The 20602-nt window shown below is 34.9% G+C and overlaps 3 protein-coding genes across 6 annotated transcripts in view; 1 reads left to right on the forward strand and 2 right to left on the reverse strand.

Moving 5' to 3' along the window:
• Window positions 1–20602, forward strand: part of LOC110377678 (heterogeneous nuclear ribonucleoprotein L) — a 428881-nt gene that overhangs the window by 244069 nt on the left and 164210 nt on the right. The gene's annotated exons all lie outside the window — the stretch shown is intronic.
• On the reverse strand, window positions 8540–9701 carry LOC135119035 (uncharacterized oxidoreductase SSP0419-like). Its single transcript, XM_064042369.1, has one exon. The coding sequence runs from the start codon at window positions 9381–9383 to the stop codon at window positions 8610–8612; it is 774 nt and encodes a 257-aa protein (XP_063898439.1). The 5' UTR covers window positions 9384–9701; the 3' UTR covers window positions 8540–8609.
• On the reverse strand, window positions 9908–12690 carry LOC110378282 (3-oxoacyl-[acyl-carrier-protein] reductase FabG). The gene has a single exon (XM_021337476.3). It carries the CDS (start codon window positions 12614–12616, stop codon window positions 11855–11857), a length of 762 nt encoding a protein of 253 aa, XP_021193151.2. The 5' UTR covers window positions 12617–12690; the 3' UTR covers window positions 9908–11854.

A 20602-nucleotide genomic window follows, 5' to 3' on the forward strand; every position in this document is an offset into this window, starting at 1 on the left:
CAAAATAGCATAGTATTTCGGAACTTAGCCATTGAACGTCATAATCATGTAAGTATAATTTGTTTTTATGGCGTCCAAGACCGATTTCGGCCATGGCGGCTGTTCTCATATAAGGAGATCAGCCAGTTTACATAGGACAGGACATATTATAGTGCACGAGCATTTGCGTAGACACAAGAACACTCACTGTTCCGTCGCTCTCATATCCCGATGGGACGGCAATCCGACACCACCGGAAAGAGATCAGGCGAAGGACCTACTTTTTCGTGCTCATATTCTTAAAAATGTGAAGGCTTTGTAAACTGTAGCTATATGAGTTTAAAACAATATTCATTAGATAGGAAAATAACAGTGAAGCTCCTAAAAAACATGCAAGTGTTGAACAAACTAATTTACAAAAACAACCAACCCACTTTGAAATAATTCAACATGAAAATTTTGCAAAACGTAACGCTGTACTCTTATTTATCTATAATGATAATAAATTAGAGTTGTTAATACCCCTCTAATACCAGAATTATCATCTGACAGCTCTGTAATCTATGTAATTAGTATCTATGTGAACAAGACAGATAACTGTGTTTAAAGTATTATTTCATTTTAAAACGTTATGTTTTCGAACGAATGTCTGTTTTTCCTGACGGCTGAGGCGTAAAATGGAACGTGTTTGCAATGAACATGCTTTTTCGATTTGAAATGAGTTTGTAGTATTTTTTTGTTTTATTTTGTCGTTTGAGTGTTTACAAGTAAAGAAACATTGGTGTTTACAAGGCCCATTAATTTTATCAGTTTAGTTGTGTTACAAATTTTTTTTGCCAACTAGGTTTCAACGATTAGTGATATCAAACAAACAAGAAACTTCAGTTTTATTACAAAAAAAAAAAAACTTTTCTAACAAGATCATTTTAGAGTAAGTAGTCATAAGTTCAGCAGACCACATGATCTGAGCACTTTAAAAAACAATGTGGTTCCGGGTACACATTAAAAGTTTATCCTATTTGTTTATTTATCTCTCGTTTCCAAGAATGAGAAGCCACAAGATTGACTGATTCGCTCAATCAAACACCGATTTTGTTTGGATTCCTTACGCGGTTACTTTCTGGCTTCCAGCCAAAACTAGTAGCGTTAGAATTTACGTCAACACTGAAAGAAAGAGTTTCGTCAAATCAAATAAACTCCACTTCATTGCAACACTTCTTACTATCAAAAATTCATTCACTATTACCAAGCTGTAAACGTCAGTGCATAAACATTTACCCACTATATTTTATGAATTTCAAGCAATTATTTCTGCAACTAAACATTAATTGAAGAAGCGATATACAATTCAGTGCAGAATTATTGGGCCACTATAATGTCACATAATTTGTTAAATAATTGATGTCAGAAATTGCAACGAGTATATCGTTTCTTAGTTGCGAATTTATAGCAGATATAATGATTTGTAGTAAACTGAGCATTGTAATAATTTAGTTATGTTCCGGCATTCTGCCAGGATTCACTCTCGATTAAGTCTGCGCCATTTCACTCGGTTTGTGCTATCAATGGCTGGTTTTTTGGCTCTAAAACAAGTTTTCGTAACATTTTCGCCGTGTAAAAATGTCCGTTGAATTTTAGGTGAGTCTATAAAATGGATTTATTGTTGCAATAGTGTTATCCTACGAACTTTAAATGTCAGGTATTTGATGTTACCTACAATAAAGTAATATTTTTACTAATATTATAAAAGCAAAACTAACTTTGTTTGTCGCGCTATTGGGCCAAAATTACAACCCAATTAAATACAATTTGGACCACGCATGAATAATCTAGAGCCTGAGAAAAAACATTAGCAAATTTTTATCCAGTTCCGGAAAGTACCTAGTTCCTTCGGGACGCAGGTGAAACCGCAGAGAACAGCTAGTACGTAAATAATAATGAGCATCAAAATCCAGACCTACAGTACAAATAAGAATTCAGCACGAAATTCTTTCTTTCATTCGAAAAAAAATAACCTTGACATCTTTAAAGCAGTTTTTTAAGAAAAAAAGCCTCCGACTCAGCGACTGTGAAATAAAGGGGAAGCTCCATTAAACCCTGCCAAAGGTTTTCATTTTTGTGTCTTTCATGAAGAAAACTTAAAAATTCGCTTTATCATTTTAATGATGTACCGAGGTATACTACAATACTTCTGGGTATTGATTTTTTGGCTGAATGCTTTTATTTGGGAAAAAAGATTTTTCGTCTTTAATTGTTGTGTGAGATATTTCGTCTTAATTTAAAAAAAAATAATCTTGAACTATTAACGGAGCTCGTTTCATTTAGATGTGGTGTTAGGATGGGGTAGTTGTCAACTAGTCAAATTCACGACTTTAATTGAACTGCCAAAAGCAGTTACTTTGAATAGCTATAAGTAACTATGAAGTTACAGTAGTTTCGTATCAAACTGTGTACTGTATATAACGTGATAAATAAAAGTATCAATATTCTAAAATGCTTTTTTATACCCAATAGATAATAGAATTTTGCACAATTTTAAAATAAGTTACTTATTATAAGATATACCATACCCATCAAAAAAAGCCATCTCATCCAGCAAAATAGTGGAAAATTACTGCAAAATACGTGTGATAAATAGTTTCATCATCCATAGCCCAGCTTGCAATAATGATAAAGTAATCAAGACGAGTGTACATTAATTATCTGATAAGCTAATCATTATGCAGCCGTTTGATTCAAACTGTAAATACAATTAATCAATGTTTGTTTGTTGCTAAATTCGCTTTAATCTCATATCTTAATGCTGAACATTTGGTAAGTGAAACCTATTACGGTAATTACTGATAGGAGTGTATTTTGTGCATGGCTAGCTGTTTTCTCGCGTCTTGGGGGAACTTCTTCCAATACCCGGATAAAATGGAGCTTATAGCCTTCCTCCACGAATGGGTTATCTAACACTAAAATATTTTTTTTAATCGGACCATGGTTTCTGAGATTAGCAAGATAAAATACTCTTGTTGGTGTATAAATCGTATGATGATATTTAGACTTTGATATTGGAAGGCAAATTATTGTAGTTTCTTTCAGTCGCCCAAATTCAAATACCTATCTAATAAGCTGTGCTGTGGAAAAAAATACGTAAAAAAACAGTCCAAATATTGATCTGTCAGCATTATTTTACGCGTATGTATGTCACCCACGTTTTTAGAGCGATAATAATCTAACATTCTACCTCTACATACGAACACAACAAAACTTAATTATGATGTTAATTAAAACAGTTCCATTACTTTGATTAGTATGAAACGTAACGTAAATAAAAGTCATTGCGGAGTCAACGCACGACCGATAAAATTCTTCCAGCCACGAATACAAATTTTCGTTAGCCATAATTCAAACTAAATATATATTACAGCTTTAGGTTTTTTTTTAATATTATGTATGAGAATAGGAACAGTTTTAGATAATTTTTTTATTGTCTTTTTGATACCTACGTTTATTAAAAAAAGCTTTTGTCCTAGACATGACTTAAAGCTAGTTTCCTAATTGTGGTTGGCGCAGCATGTTTTCTTCTTCGATACCTTCTAACTGTTGTCAGCTCACAAGTAACATTCATTGCAGTATGTTACGGTCCATGTTACGATTGAAATTAATCTATTTTATTGGACCATAATTTGCGTGGTAAATATTTATGACCGCCAGTGTACACTTGTATTGTGCTTATTTCCTAACCATCGGAGTTCGGCTATTAATAACTAGATGTCGCTAGCTCAGCTCCAATTTCATAATTTATGTTCGCAGTCAAACAATTAAAATAATTAGCACTATTAGAATAGTGTGATAGATTATTGTCATAATTTAGTTAATTAGACCACGCATCTGATTGGATCGAGGAAGCTGTGTAAATCATTTTGTAATGGCCAGTTAAAATGACTGCTATTATAACTCAGCGGAAGCGTTAATTTTAAATTTTATAGGCCTTAAAAATTTGATCCAAGTTTATCTTCGAAGTTGCTCGAATTAATTTGCTTGGTTGATTTTAATGGTTTATGGTTTAAGTCGTTTGAAAGTACAGAGTTTTCATAAGAAGTTTATTAAGAAAAAGTGTTTTACAGAATCGTAAAAGGTAATCGTTATCCATAATGAGAGGTTGGTACCCGACCTTCAAATAGGCATTTGCGGTCTTTTAAATATTGTGGAGGTTTTGATTGGTGTATAATTTGATTAATCCCTACAATGTTAAGATCTGTTATAGTTTTTACCAAATTATAGAGAGAGATTCTCTTTTTCAATACGAACATACATAGATAATGATCATTCATATCTTTAGGATAGGTTAATGAATTCAACCGTGATTTAACCAAAAGAGTTCATCATCTGTCGAGCCATTTCCCAGCTATGTTAGGGTCGGCTTCCAGTCTAACCTGATGCAGCTGAGTACCAGTGTTTCACAAGGAGCGACTGCCTATTTGACCTCTTACCTCGACCAAGAGAGCTATCCCGGAATAAAATCCCCATTAATCAGAGTACAGGATATGAAAGTGTGGTGATCAGTTGGCATGTGACGAGACAATGGCTGTTTTATTTAGGGGACGATATTTAGACTGTGCCAAACTAAGTGGGCCAGAATGTTGGGCTTCGAGTGGCGTGTGGGCCGAGTAACGAGCGGCAATCGCGTTTTGTGAAGTTTTATTTTATAATTTTTATTCTGATTTTTGCTTGTACTTTCTCCACTAAAAAGCAAATACAATTCACAAACAGGTAACTTTATGATTGAAAGACAAAATTAAAGCCAAGAGCGTATTCTTTTTAAAAAGTCGTCAATGCAGTTCCCCTCTTGCTGCGAGTGTCCATAATCACTTACCTCCGAGTGATCATTACGTTTTTTGATTAAATAATTATATCACCATTAGTGCCCCTCTCCCGGCTGGTTCAGCCTTTTCTTACACGGAGAAAGTACAATAAATACCCATAGAATTTACAAACTAAAACCGCTGTCACCCTCGTCTACCTTTACATTCTCATCATCACAACACGAGGGACATTGTTATGTTTCATTACAATGTATGTGTCACATTATTTTGATTATAATGTTCTGTCACTGATGTAATGCGCGCACGCACTGCCAAACCGGTATGTGGAGCGAGGAAGTGAAAGATATAAGGGTTGAATAGTTGGGTAATTGAATGCTAATAGTTTTGTAATGTCATTCATTTTGTTGGTGTTAATAGATTTTTGAGATTTATTTAAGCCTTGTGTTGTGTACTTTGTGTTACAAAAGAAAGTTAGCAGTACCTACGTTATACCACTGAATAAGTCTTGGTGGCTTAGTGGGTAAAGAATAACCTCTCGAGTATGAGGGTGTGGGTTCGATTCCAGGTCGGCGTTGGCGCGTTTATTTTTAAATTCTTCAAAAATTTTTCATGTACATAGATGAATTCGTAAATAGTAGGTACATGATTTTTTTATTGATTTTTTAACGTTCTTTACATAAGGATATTTACAATCTGTACTTACCATCTATCAAAACCAGCCATTGTAGAATTCAACGTAAAAGAAATATACTTACAAAACGCCATCGCTCGTGTTTTACACCGTAGCCAATCAAAACATTAAGCTTTATTTAATCGCATTGTCTTCGTCGCTCATGACAAATAAGACGTTAGACAAGCGTGTCATTGTGTACTGTTCTCGACAAGTTTTCCGAAGTAAATCAATAGAAAGTAGTTTTTTATTCATACATTCACATAAATACTGTTACATCTCTGTTCCTAAACAGATTATTAGTTTCTGAACGTAACACACGACGTCATTAGACCGGTCATGCGCCTACATAACATATACAAGTTAAATCACTGGTGGCTAACTGAGAAATGTAGTATTTTTAATTCCGAATTAAATGGCGGGCCTCTATATGTATGACAAAAAATCGCTACCGCTTATGACTTGAAATATGTTTTGCGGTGTCAGTATTTTACGCAAAAACTATTGAACGGATTTTGATGAACTTTAGTAGTTCCTACTTGACGCGGTTGTCAGCCTATATTATAATGTATGTGTATGTTAAAGAATCTTATTCAATTGTTGTTGCAACTAAACTTTATAATGTCATCGATAAACATTGTAAAAGAGCCTTTATAAAATTGTCTAAATGTTTTAACAAACACTGTTGAAAACTTCAGTTGTTATTAAATGAGAGTATATGTATGTCCAGGGGCGCTATTCTCTCCCGTGAATTTATGGAGTTTTTATGAAAATAACTTTGTATCTCTTTGTTACAGGTAAGGAAATGTGCCAGTCGCGTGTTTTATGCTTCACCCAACTGCAGTAGGAGACAGAAGGTTTATTCTATCTATAGTATATACTCTACATAGTATATAGACTCCATACAAATATAACAAAGAGGAAACATATTTTTGTTTGTACTTTTAAAGGCTGCAAAACTACTGAACTGACTTGAAAAATTCTTCCACTGTTTGGTAGCCGCATTCTTGCTGAGTAACATGACTATATTATTTCCACGCGATACGCTTAAACCTCGGGAAAACAGCTAGTTTATTATAAATATTATATACACTAACCCTCTGATTAATTAACACGTTTCAGTTACATCAAAACATAAAGAAAGAAACATATTTTTATTGATATAAACTTAAGTATCTCCATTTCAATTACTAAGAGGGTCTACTAATGGTTATAAGATCATATTTTATTTAAATAATCTTCAGTCCAGTTTTCAAGATATATGTATGTAAATAAATGATCTACTATTTCCTGTGATAACATATCTCTGTTACGTGGTGATAAGCATAGAAATATTTTATGAATGAGGAAAGACTAGTCATTAAATTAGTCAGATAGAAGAAATACAGATTAAGTAGCTTCCAAAAACTAGAGGATTAGATGTCATTGTAATCAGATTTTTTGACCAGTTACATCACTAATATCATGATATAGTATGAATAAATGTTTTTCATCTTTCATTACAAAACTATTGGATGGATTTTGATTGAAACTAGGTAGTAATATAGCTTATACATTTTCATTAATATAATAAGCCATTTTCATTTACTTATTTTCTTTTTTTTAATTAACATAGCCATACAACTAAAGCTCAGGGTTTATCAGAATTTCATAAAAGCTACTTTTATCCATGAGCGGGAAGTAATTTCCTCAGGCCGCGAGTAAAACCACACGTGGAAGCTAGTATTGTAATTTCAAGAACGATACTTACCTTACCTACCGTTATTTCTTCTACGTCACACGTTCCCACAGCATCATCGTAATACAACATTATGTCTCTATCTAACACAGCATTCACGTGTATCATTCCGTCTCACTCTGACGCAGTATTCACAGCCCAGTAATGACATGTTTGACAAACTGCTACATTATCTTCAGTAATATTATAAATGAGTTTGTACTGTCGCTTTTCTCGTTAAAACTGAATATAGATTGAAATCTGTATACAAAATCCTGGACTTTCTTTGGTGGTTTATCAGGTAATTCTTCACAGATGAAAGCAGGTAAGAAAAAACTATGCTTTTCACGATCGGCACGTGCATGTGGCTAAGTTATGTCATTACGAGTATTTTTGAAGGCGCGTTGTATATCTTTGACAGTCGTTACGGGTAGTCAGAAGCCAGAAAGTCTGACAGCCAGTCTTAGTAATATTGGACTGCCCAAGTTACGGACTTGAGTTCGATGTAGTAGACAGATGAAAGTAGGGTAATTAAAATGTTACTTACAAGATAACTTCAGAGTTCAGGTCATCACACGAAATGTTATCTGAATTAAATGAGCAGTTTGTCAGAAAGCGCAAGTAACAAACGCATTTGTTATATTATATTAGTCAGAAAAAGATAACATCCAAACAGACAGAGTTACATAATGACTTGTACCTTATTTTACATACAACAAAATATACCGGTTTTGAATAAGTACAATACCTGTTTCTTTATTTCAAGGTCTCCAAAAAACGCTACCAGCTAAATCAAACGAAAATTCTGAGAAGCCATTTTAATGAATTATCTAATTTAGTCCGGTGCGTAACTGACCTTGCGTAACAAGTGTGTGCAAACATTGGATATTTTGCGAGAATTCGCAATTTTCATCTCTATTGCCTTGGGAATAAGGATTTATGAAGAGGAATGAGTAATTTGGCTTCATTTATATTTGCTTTTAATGTCTGATGTTACTATGTAGTAAAGATTCGATATTTTCAAGTCCAATATATTGTAATGAAAGATAAATATTTGATGTAGACAGCTATCAGACTGTAGCTAATGCTAATATTGGAAGAGCAGATTACGTGTACAGAATTAAAATTAAAACTCATGTAAGACTACTAGTTAATAAGAATCAATACCATGATTTGCTGATTTTTTATCAACGAGTGATGAAACTTTTCTACAAGATTTAGATGATAAACACTTTTATTATGTGACATAGAGAGAAAAGAGTTTAAGCTTCATTACTTAAATGGTTATTTAGAGTAGAAGATGGGCTTCTCCCACAGAACGATAAAAAGAAGGATAAATAACAAGAAAACATACCAACATTAACGTAAAAACATCCTTTATTTTCACAACCAAATCACTTATAGCACATACAAATAAAAACAACGAAAATCACGCCATAGAGGCAGCACCATCAAACAGTATGTCCGAACCGTTTAAACTGGGAAACACATCACTTGCTGTCAAACATATCAACAGAGCTATCTCCTTTGGATCCAAATATTTCCCGTATGATGAAGATTCTTTTACAACACTATTTATCTCATCCATTAACTGTGGATTGTGAACGATAAGGTTAGCCACAATATTCGTATTTGTAGGCCCCGGGCTTATTGAGTTTATCCTCACTCCTAATGGAGCGAGCTCAAACGCAGCTTGTCTTGAGAACATTTGCAAAGCTGCTTTCGCTACCGTGTATCCCAACATCCCTTTCTGGGTCCGCTTCGACATCGAAGATCCTATGTTTATTATGTTCCCTTTCGTCTTTATTAAATGCGGCAACGATAACTGGGACAAGTGATATGGTACTCGGAAATTCACGTTCATCAGATCGTCGAATACTTTCATTGACTTGTCGCTGAGGTATGATATTGCCACTTTTCCTGCGCAGTTGACTAGTACGTCTAATCTTCCATACGTCTCTATTGTTCTTTGTACCACTGTTTCACAGACTCCTTCATGGGCTAGATCTAGTGGTATCCACAATGGTACGACGTCGTTTATTGCTAAACATTTGGTGACTGTCTCCAAGAGTCTCACTTCATCTCGGCCAACTAGAGCTAGTTTAGCTCCGAATCTTGCAAATACAAATGCCGTTTCTGCTCCTATCCCAGAACTTGCGCCAGTTATTATCGCCACTTTGCCACTTAAGTCTATTTGATCCATTTTTCCTTTTGATATTGTGTTTATCGCGAATTCTCTACTATCGTATATACGTCCGTGTATGACTGTGTTCAGTTTAATACTGATAACTTTATCATCGCTTATCAGTAGCCGCCTTATTTTGTTTACATGTTTGAGTTATAACATTTTGTGTACAACCTTGGATGGTTTATGTAATTCTGTGTGTGTTATCTCGATGTTATGACTGTGTCCGTCGCAATATTGTTGCTGTATTGAAAACTTAATTCTTAGTTATCAAGATATATGAACATAGTAACTGTGTATAATTTAAATGTTACTTTGTGATAAAACAATTTTTCTCGAATATTTTTTGATGAAGTAACTAAGCAATTACTTTATTTAACAAGTTTGGTCAACATTATAAATCATGATCCCAAAAACGAAACAGACTCAAAACTATGACCTTTCACATTCAAGAAAATTGAAAGCACCATTTTTATGACACAGAATGAGCTGTGATTCTCCCTCCCACATTTGCGAAGGCCAAGATTTTTTGCGAAAATAACCTGAAACTACACGACCGCGAACACTGGGGCTTACAAACAATGCTTGGGTTTTCATCAGTGTGCCACATGAAGATTTTTGTTGCTTTCACAAGTGAATATAGGCTTCGCATTGTTTTGGGATTATGTGCCTTCGTATGTAGGTAAATTGGGATTGTTATGTCAATTGATTGTGAAGGGGCAGCTACAAATATGTGGAGTAAGAAACTGTCTTGTTTATTGATAGATAGATGAATATACACTTGAAATCGCTAGGTAGGTACGCTACGAGTATGATTTTGCACAAATGTTCAATACTTAAGCATGGTCTAGCAAGGCAATTTTGGAAATATCTGAGGATACTGATGCAATCGCATGAAATATCTTAGCCATACAAAAAAAACAGTAGGTCTAGTCAGATGTCTCTCCTGATTAAGTCTTTCATTATCCTTATTAGATTTTTTGTATATACTTAGTTTATTGGTATGTGCATGAGTCAATAAATTATTTAAACTTGCTTGGGTGTTTATATTGCTTAATCATGCCTACAGAGCTACGTGTACCTGCAAAAACCTGTCGTTAATCGATTTAGTTAAGTCTAGTCTACGTAACCGCAATGAGTCTGCATTATTATCTACTAAGTCATCATCAGCATCATCATTCACAACTTGATTGATTATGAGAACTTAGAATGAACTCTCTTCAGGTCCATGACTTCTGTTATCAATGCCAATGTCAACCTCAGATAAATTGAAAATGTACATGAGACTCTTTTGCCTGATCTTTAGCAATTTTTTGCCTACGATGTTTATAAAAATAAGATTTCTCCTATCGGGAAAACCTAGTGTCGTCTAGGTAATAACATAACTCATGTAGGTAGGTAAATGAGACACTCCGTGTCGTTGTTCCACGCGCTCTTCAAAGAGAATCAGCAAATCTCATTGGGGCCCACTAGGGCCAAAGCCTGCCTTGCGGCGGGATTGTTCGAAAGAGTTACCGTGGCCCTGATATATAAAGGACTAAAGAAGGAACATGATGGGCGTTAGTCAGTAAGAGTCTGACACTCCCTCATGCTGCACCCACAGCAGGAGAGGTCATTTGACGATTTCCCATAAAAAAAGTTAAATGAGGCAAAACTAGAGAGAGCAACTATTTCTGAAAAAAGAAGCCAGAAAATTATTTGTTTATCAGGCGGTGTCCTCGAAAAAGTCCTTTAACCAAAGTCATGTGTTTATAAATCAATAATAATTTCCTCAATAACATATAAAAACAGTTACTATGCTGCAGATCTGTGGCCACAAAAACACGTGCTTATTAACAACAACAGTCTAAGATACCTGTTACCTCAACATTAACGCGACAGTCATAATTACGTCATAATTGCTTACCGTCATCACAATATTATTGTACAGGTTTTCCTCATCCAACTTAAGTTTGAGTCGTATTTTTACAACTGTTTGTAAATATGTATTCATTCCGTTCATATGCTCACGCTCTTACATAATGGTCACTTCGAGAATTTTGTTAATTAAAATCTTAATGGCCTCCAAAATTATAATTCACGGATTTGGTATGTTTATTTTTATTGTAGCTATTTAAGTGTGTCGAGTGGAGTTGATTTAATTGTACATAGTTTTGAATAATTGTAGCTCAATTTGAATGGATGGCTTCCCAAACAATTGAATGTGTAAAGTCAGCTGTTTTAGTGTCAATGTCATGAAATAATAACATGTGTGGTAATGGACTATGCAGTGGATTCCAATTAAAACGAAATCAGTTACAAAATATGAGATTTTACTCCAGTGAGTTTTATTGTGATAACATATGGCTTACCATATTATTGTTATATTTCCCAATGAAATCCAGTGGTATTTACGTTGTCAGCGACAAAATTTAAATTGTTTTCAACATAAATCACACTATAGGTCACGGTAATTTTGTCATGTTTGATTTTATTTTATCACACGCTCACTAAATGTTGCCCGATGCAGCTCCATCGACTACTAAATTAGCACCGGTCATGTTTGGGGCAATATCACTTGCAGCAAACAGAATCATTCTAGCTACCTCTTCAGGCTCAATGATCACATTGCTAGGCACAGTCTTGGCAAGTTTCTCATAAGCTTGATCCATATCAGTTTCCTGGACGTTTAAGTTGCCCAAAATATTAGTTCTTGTCAACCCTGGACGCACTGCATTCATTCTTATGCCCTCGACGACTAACTCCAAAGCACCTGCTTTCGTGAACCTCTGCATGGCATCTTTACACATGCCGAAGTGCATGAATCCAGGTTTGACTGCCGTAGGAGCTCCGAAGACATTGACAATATTCCCTTTAGTCTTCCTTAAATGTGGCGTACACAGTTGAGTCATTTTGTAAGGTGCCCGAAGATTTATAGCAACCAGATCATCAAAATTCTCCATTGTAGTATCAAACAGTGAAGTAACGCTTATTTTCCCAGCGCAGTTGACAAGTACATCGATCTGTTTGAACGCTTGCAGGGTCTTTTCGACGAGTTCTTCACAGTTCTGGTCGACAGTCAGGTCGTAGAGGAGACATAAGGGCGGTATTCCTTTGGCAGCTTCACACAGGTTTCCAACGCTGTGTAATCTCGCCTCGTTTCTGCCTACGATCGCGAGTGTAGCTCCATGTTGTGCAAACAGCTTGGCGGTGGCCGCGCCAATGCCGGAACTCGCACCGGTGACGATAACGACTTTACCGGTAAAATCCATTCCGCGGTACCGTGTGTGATGGTGGCTGCCGGCCGACTGTCGATCTCAGTCTCGTGATTCGAATATTAGTGGACTGGTTTCCGCCGTTGATATATATTCGAGTTCTCAAACTTTTTATTATTATTCTCTACGGTTGTTTTTTTTGTTCATTTCTTGTTTCTGTGATTAGTTTACGCATAGTGTAATAGTCATCGTGATTCAAATTTTCTCAGCCTATTTTTATTTTTGCGCGAAGTGACGCACCTTGTTTACATTTTACACTGATTTTATTTACAGATAAACTTGATTCGCGAACAGCGTAAATTGAAATGCAAAATGCTTCAATCCAGAGGAATTAACATTTAAATAAAGGATTCTGGAAATCTGCATACTTAATTTCATTAAAAGTACTTTTACGCAGCGGTTCGTACATTTACTTAATGCGTCATTAAATATAAAATTTACATTGCTAAGTAGTTAATGAAGAAATTGACTTAAATAGTAATATTTTCATTCTTTTACTGACTTTTTTTTAAAGACCTGTTTACAATAATAACAATGGGTTTGAAAAAAAAACAGTTCTAAATACCATTGCAAAGTTAGAAACTTCTAGACCATATTTAGTTTTGGACATTGTTAGTGCTCCAAAACTTTTTGGAATGGCCACGAGTTCCCGAAACGGCGGGGAATGTATAAAGTTAAATACACTGAAACGCGTAAAACTGCATGTAAACTCGTCTGTGAGTATGTCCGGAGCAGAATTTTGAACCTTTGTTTAATGGTAGCTTTTTCCTGGTTTTTAAATGCCTTAATACATCGCTCACAATATTTTTTTATTTATTTATATTTTTTCTCTCTTTCAAAGTTTGTGAATAAGCAGGTGTGCGTGTTATTTTGATCACTTTTAGTGATGGTTTTCTATATAAAATAAATAAAATCTTTTAAATGGAATATAGATAGCTATACTTTTTATATTAAATAAAAAATCCTGTCTAATATTTGACCTTGATAGAGACAAAACAAACTTTATAACTACCATTACAGAGTATGATTGAGTAAAATATTAAAAAATATTGGTCAAATAAAAAAAAACAAAACTTGAGAACCACTTATATCTCAAACTTTATCCACACTAAAAACTTTGAGAACGTGTGACTTAATAGACACCTGAGTTCAGAAACACTGCCTAATCGGCCTTCACCTCACCGAGTTAAAAAATAAACATTACGGCTTTGCCAGTCATCGTGATTTTGTCCAAACTCCAAATTTCACACTTTGGACCACTGACGAGTCATAACTGATCTTTGGACCTCTGATTTCGTAGGCCGAAACGGGTACATTGCCCTCAGCCAACATCGAAAGTTTTTTACATACGATAATTACGCCACGCTTTGATACATTGATGATTTTACGGCGTGGACTTTACATTACTTAAAACAAGTTTTTACTAAAAACGTGTCATGATACAAAGTTCAAGTTTTGTTGTGGTATTTCCCGTGGTTCAAATGTTTATAGAGTTTTTTGGAGGAAACGGTCGAAACTGGTTTTGGAAGTAGTTTTCTAAACTATAATAATGACAGGCCTATTTTTGGCTACTACTGATCGAAGTTCATATAAAATGCTTACTCATGACGTATTAGCGATTCTGAAGTCCAGGTTTTCCACATGGTGTTTTGTGACGTTAATGGTAAAACATGACTTTTGGACCTTGTAATTTTGAGTTTTTAACACGCATTTTATGGCACGTGTAAGTTTAAGCTTGGTGTCCACTATGTTTGAGAAATAACTGTGCTTTGCACTTAAGTAACCTCTCCAATAGTGGATAAGCTGGAGCGTTCTTAGTGGTTACGACGACTATCTTATGAGCGAGGCAACGAGGTGGTTCTAGATAGATAAGCACCTAACGTCTTCTTCTGAGACCCAGGTCTGGTCTTGTAGCATTTTTTCCATGGTGTTCTCTCTGCCACTGGTGCTAAATATCAGTAAGTAAGTTGCCAATAATTCTTTTCCATGTCCCAACTGTTTTTTTTTTTGGGAGACCATTATCTGTAGGCTGCCTCTGGTTCTAAAATTGTACCCTACATCTTTTATTGTGTTTGAGGCATAACAAACAATTACTCCGATTTTCTTCTAATGTGTCCACAGTCTCTTTATCTTCGTCTACCTAGTTTAACTCTGATTTGACCTGAACTTTAGAATACGCATAGAGGATGACTCATGGAATTCTAACCACAGCAAGAGGCCTATATTTAGATCGCTATAAAACCTGTTTCTATATGATTATTTAAGAAACGTGACTTATAGACCACTGGTTAAAAAAAACTTTATTGACCAAAGAATAGAGTTCAATGTACGAAACTAAGTTTCGTAATAGTTCTAAAAGTAAATCTGGTTTGGTAACACTGGGGTTTCCCCGGTATCATTTTTTTATGACTTCTAATTTTAGAATGTTTCGCACTGTTATTGTTTTGAACTAGCTGTTTCCTCCAATCACGTGCGTTTCGTAAGAATAACTTTAAACGTTAGAGGTACAGCAATTTAGATGTAATTTTATAGACATGAATTTTTTATCACCTATATTAGTCCCATCTTGATCTTAACCAAATTGGTGGGTCCCGAATGTCAATTGATCATCTTTGGCAATCGTTACGGTTTGTCAGAAGCAAAAATGACTGACAACTAATCTTATCAAACCATTTCACCCATATCACCTTAGCTTTTAAGCTTAACTTCACATTCATAATAATTTCATGATCTTCTCTACCATAACAACAGTTAAATTCAAAAATTCCGTTTAAACAGAAACAAAGCTCAATTTCGGGTAGTATTTTATCTAGCAATGGCAGTTGGACCATAAATCAGGCGGTATTGCTGAGCCAACCAATTGTGACGTCATACAGTCCCTAAACCGATCGTGAATTTATGGCCTTCAGTATTGACGGGTAGTTTAGTTTTTGCTTCGTTGAAATTAATTTGAAAATGGAATGGGGAAATGCATTGGGTATGATTGGACTGTAAATCTTCCTTGTGGGTGGTGCATATTTTCTGATTCTTGCTTGAAATCTTATGAGAGCGAAGGTTCTAATATTCAAACATTTTAGTGTAGCTTAATAAACCATCTAATCTAATACCCGTTCCTTGTATTCTATCTATCTGTTTATTTTTCTGTTTTCTTTATTAGAGATAGGGATTTCGGATTACTTGTAAGGGGCCAATGTGAAAATTGTATTTCTTATTTGCAAATCAACAAATAGAAAGAATGTTATTGAGAACGACCTTACAATATTGGAAACTTAAATTTTTTTGGAGACTACAAAAAGTGTGCCTCTTTCCATTAACATTTGTGTCATGTTGGTCTTTTCATTCGTTTTCATGTATTCTGCCAATAAGCCGATATTTAGAATCACTTTGCAAATGTTCCAAAACCGTTACACCAATGTTTCCATACACGGAACATTAACAAAAGCTTTGAGCAACAACATCAGCAAACTGCAAGCGACATTCCAGGAACACATCCGTTTCCACTTGTGGCCAGAAACCGCGACGTTTACACTGCGCCATTGTCGACCGAGGCCGAAACTACAAGAGGCCGAAACCGGCGGCAGGCCGAAACCGGTATAAAGCCGAATTCTCGAGAGGAAACCAAGCTTTCTCGGTTGAGTTTAGACTTTAGACGCTATTTTTGTGCTAATTTAAGCGTTGCGGTTTAAGACTTTGAAATTCTTGTTGTTATTTTCTGATGTTGAAAACTGTGGTTGTTCTAAGAAGAGTGTTTAGTTATTCTGTTTTGAAATTTTACTTGAAGGTTGATTACGCTAAGTTTGTTCTAGAAATATCTTGGATAATATTTTAAGTTATCACGTGTTTTTTTCAAAATTTTGAGATGACATCAGTTGCCATTAGAAGATCTGTATGTAAATAAAAGCTTACGTGAGATTCAATGCGAATTTAAAACACTTAGTGCCAAACCAATGATCACAAATTGTTCAACAATAATACATGTAAAATTAAATAACAAATGACATTTTTCAACTTTTGAGTGACAGCACGCAATTCACCTTGTACTAGTTTTGTCAAAATAATTACAGAAAGTACATTCAATGAATAACCGGTACATTTTTAGTGACATTTCACATGTTACCGATAAATTGTTCGTTAGCTATCTGATAGTTAATGCTATCTGCCAGATAAAGCCTGTTTGTAACTTCTGCCCGATATTTATTAACATGCTCATATTAGGTTCACTTGTTAGTACATATGTATGTAAGAAAATCTTGGAATCTTATTTGACCCACTTCCCGGTCTCCGATTAGGATGAAATTTTGCACACGCTCTGAGGTCTGATGACAATACATGATTAGCTATAAAAAGTTACAAAATGCATGTTTTTTTTAGTTTTTTAAACTATTATTTTATTGAGGTAAACCAATAAACCAAAGGTATATAGTATTAATAGTTGATCTGTCGGATAAGTTCCTGATAGGCTATCAGCAACTGGCGAAAAATAAATTCGTGTGGTCGTTTTAAAATGTCTGCCGCTTAAATGTCACAGCTGATGCAGTTATGATAATTAGTTTCATTAATATTTCGGCTCGAAATTAAATTACGTTTGCACAAAACCGGTAAATGCTATTATGTGTTTGGTTATGATTTTGCTTGATATAATGTTCCATTTTGAGCTGAGGTATATTGTCCCAAATGTGATGAATAAATAATTTAAGAGTTATCCTTCTTAACCTTTGAAAACACTGTTTACCGATTTACCAAAAATAAGGGGTTCTCAATTCGGCCGTGTATTATTATTTTTCTTATACAATTCTCACTTCCCTAGTAATTTCCTACCACTTAAATATTATAACGACAAAACTAAGATCTTTATACCTTCTATCCTAGGACCGAAAAAACTTTGCTACCTTTTCAGTATTTCCCCCACGAATGGTAACTACGTGCCCATAATCAGAATTCATCAGGCGAACAACAGAATTACCGTGCCGGCCGCCATTTTGTGCGACTCGCTAATTTTCCCGCCAATACTTGACAACAAAGGGTTGACAATGGAAAGTTAAAACCTTCTCTCTTTCGTTGTCCTGATGAATGGGAAAAGGAGTTTGCTGTGGAAAACAGAATGGAATGGTTTAAAAGAGTGCCAGCTGTTCCTGGCGGTTCCCGTAGGAACTACTTCTCGCAACAGGATAAAAAGTAGCCTAAAGTATAGATCTGTGTACAGAATTTCTCATTTATTTTTGTGCAACCTGTAGAATGGAAAGTAGGCTGGCGTGGACATTTATGAGAAATGAGAGTTGGGATTTAATTAATATAGCGTTTCATACTCGTATCTTCTCATACACCGTTATCTCATACAAAAATGATTAATATAGCAAACTCCTTTTACTTTTACCCCTTTTGAAAAACTGACACAGATAAACCACAACACCTAATCGATTATGAATCGCCGAACCCGAATAATAAATTAACCCGCTTCGCATTCTTCCCAAAATATCCGTTTTCTACATATTTTAGTAGGAACAAACGATCCGATTATTTAATATAACCCCCATTACGTAATAATTGTTTTGAGTTGTTACCCCTGAGGCACTTAATTTTCTCCCCGCTAGGGATGGGAAAAAGTTGAATAGTCGACTAAAGTGACTAATTGTTTTTTGGTTGGAGTTTTAATGGAATATTTTGAGGGGGTTAGTCGTTTAATTTTTAAGTGAATTTGTAATGCGTTTTATTTAGTTTTGAATGGTAAATGTAATATTTTAAAACTTTTTTATACTTGGTGCTTGGTAAGAAGGTTATGAAAAAAACATCATCCAAGAAAACTTAGTCCTCCTATTCTAATCTCGAATTACTTTAATATTGATAAAAAAGAAATACAATTATGTACCAATGTAACTTTTCTTATCAACGAGCCCCATTTTAATTCCTTCAAAAACATTATTATTTATGAGGAAGTTCGAAAATAAATTTAACTTCGCAATTTGTATGCAAAACTGGGGGCGAGTAACTTCTTAATTTTGTTATGTATGTTTATTAACTTTTCGTCAGAACAAATGTTTGTAAACACCGTTACCTTAAGAGTTAGTGGCTTAACGGCCATGGATTCAGTTCATCATCATCATCATCACCCTGCCCTTATCCCAATTTTATTTGGGCTCGAGTATATTTTCTTCTTTCATAGTTTTCTATCTGTCGTCATCTCACAAGTAACATTCTTTCTATCCATATCGACATTCACACAACACAGCCAGTTTCTTTAGTCATCTTCTTCCTCTCTATCGTTTTAAGAAGATTTTTTTATAAACTTACCTTTTTAGAAAGCAGCAGTATAATAGACTTTTAAGCAATTATGAATCTGCCATTAAAGTAACAAAAACCTGACTTCAACTGCACATAACCGACGGATTTTTAATATTTTTTTTCCTGTTCCACTTTCACACAACACCGGTGAGAAATCCAAATGTTTTGATACACATTGACCCCTTGAGATACTTCCTTATTTATGGAATTACTACATATGAATTATAAAACAAAGGCAATTCAACCAAATATGTCTGTTTGCAATGTACTCATGAACAGATGCATCGATTTTGATAGGATTTCTATTAAGTAGTTGACGCGGTGGTCGTTTGTATCTTGTATCTTCTCTGCCTTTATAAAAAAAAAGGTTAGATACTAAATGTAAAATGGTTTACAATCTAGAAAGAACTGTACATCTGACGTTTAGTTTGAAACTATTCTAAAACGAGGTAATTTAGTACAGGAAGGGAAAAAGTTTGCCGTCTCTTCTCTTTGAAAGGCCGTGTAGTGTAATTATCTTGCTCGGATCTTATGGGGGAGTTGTGAAGTCGGCCGAGATATGAAGCCACTTTACTCTTCAACTGTACTTTGTATATGTAAGTATATGCAGTTTTTTTATAGCAGTAACTTAACATATACAGAAGGTACAAAAAGGTAAAATCGAGTCTTTAGAATATAGCGTGCTATCAAAAATTTTTTCCTCTAAGTTCAATGCAGTCAGCTGGTTAGAATGGCCTTTCAATCAAACGCCTAGCCCTTTCAATAAACAACGCCATTTGAACACATGTCTATAATCGTTTCCATTGAAATCTTCCATCGGAGAAAATCTAAGGGAGACAACAAAATAAATATTTTTGCCGACACAAACAGTAGCTACTTATAATTACTACACCACACAACAATAACAAAGCCACAATAAGAGAAATAACTAGAACAATAACGATGTGTTTTTCTGTCTAAACGTCAATTGTTATTCAGTCAAGACATGACATGAAGTACACCCGCTTATCTTCAAGCTCGTAATCTGGTGTTGCCACAGAATTTCAAGTGGAATCCCACTAAAAATCGCCATTACAGCTAGTAGAAGCCACTTGTGGACGTGTGATGGTTAAAGATGAGCATTTTGCAAGTTTCATGCATAGTCCTTGTGTAAATAGGTCAGGTTTTAGAAGAATGATGAAAAATCCTAGTATTTTGAAGATCTTGTTGCATATTTTGATGAGATCAAATATGGCATTTCCTCAGTCTTTTAAATGAATGTGAGTCTTGTTTTGTAGAATTTGCGAATATTTTTTGCCAAAAAATATATTTTGCCAATTACGCTTGTACCTAATATCTATCTACCTATTTACCAAGTCCAAAGAAATATTACACTTTTCGTACCTGCGGAAAAAGAAGGTCGAAGTTTTGTAGTTTTTCTACTGTGAAAATCATCTGATTACTCTTTCTTTCAAAGAAAAAGAAAAAGCTAAACTTAGCTTGAAAATCTAAAAATAAACTACAAAAGCAAAAAAACTATTTGAAGTTCAAATTAGTCGAATACCCAATTAGTCGTCGTGTCCCATCTCTAGTGGCGACGAGTGATTTATTCGGACCCCACAATAGAAGGAATTTGAGTACGTTTTACAACTAATTACCACCGAGTTTCTGATTTATATTTGTTTAATATTTATTGGGGGGTAGTCCACAACATTGTACAGCTTA

The sequence above is a fragment of the Helicoverpa armigera genome, chromosome 28 (genome assembly GCF_030705265.1).
Source record: "Helicoverpa armigera isolate CAAS_96S chromosome 28, ASM3070526v1, whole genome shotgun sequence".
In the NCBI taxonomy this organism is placed as follows: Eukaryota; Metazoa; Arthropoda; class Insecta; order Lepidoptera; family Noctuidae; genus Helicoverpa; species Helicoverpa armigera.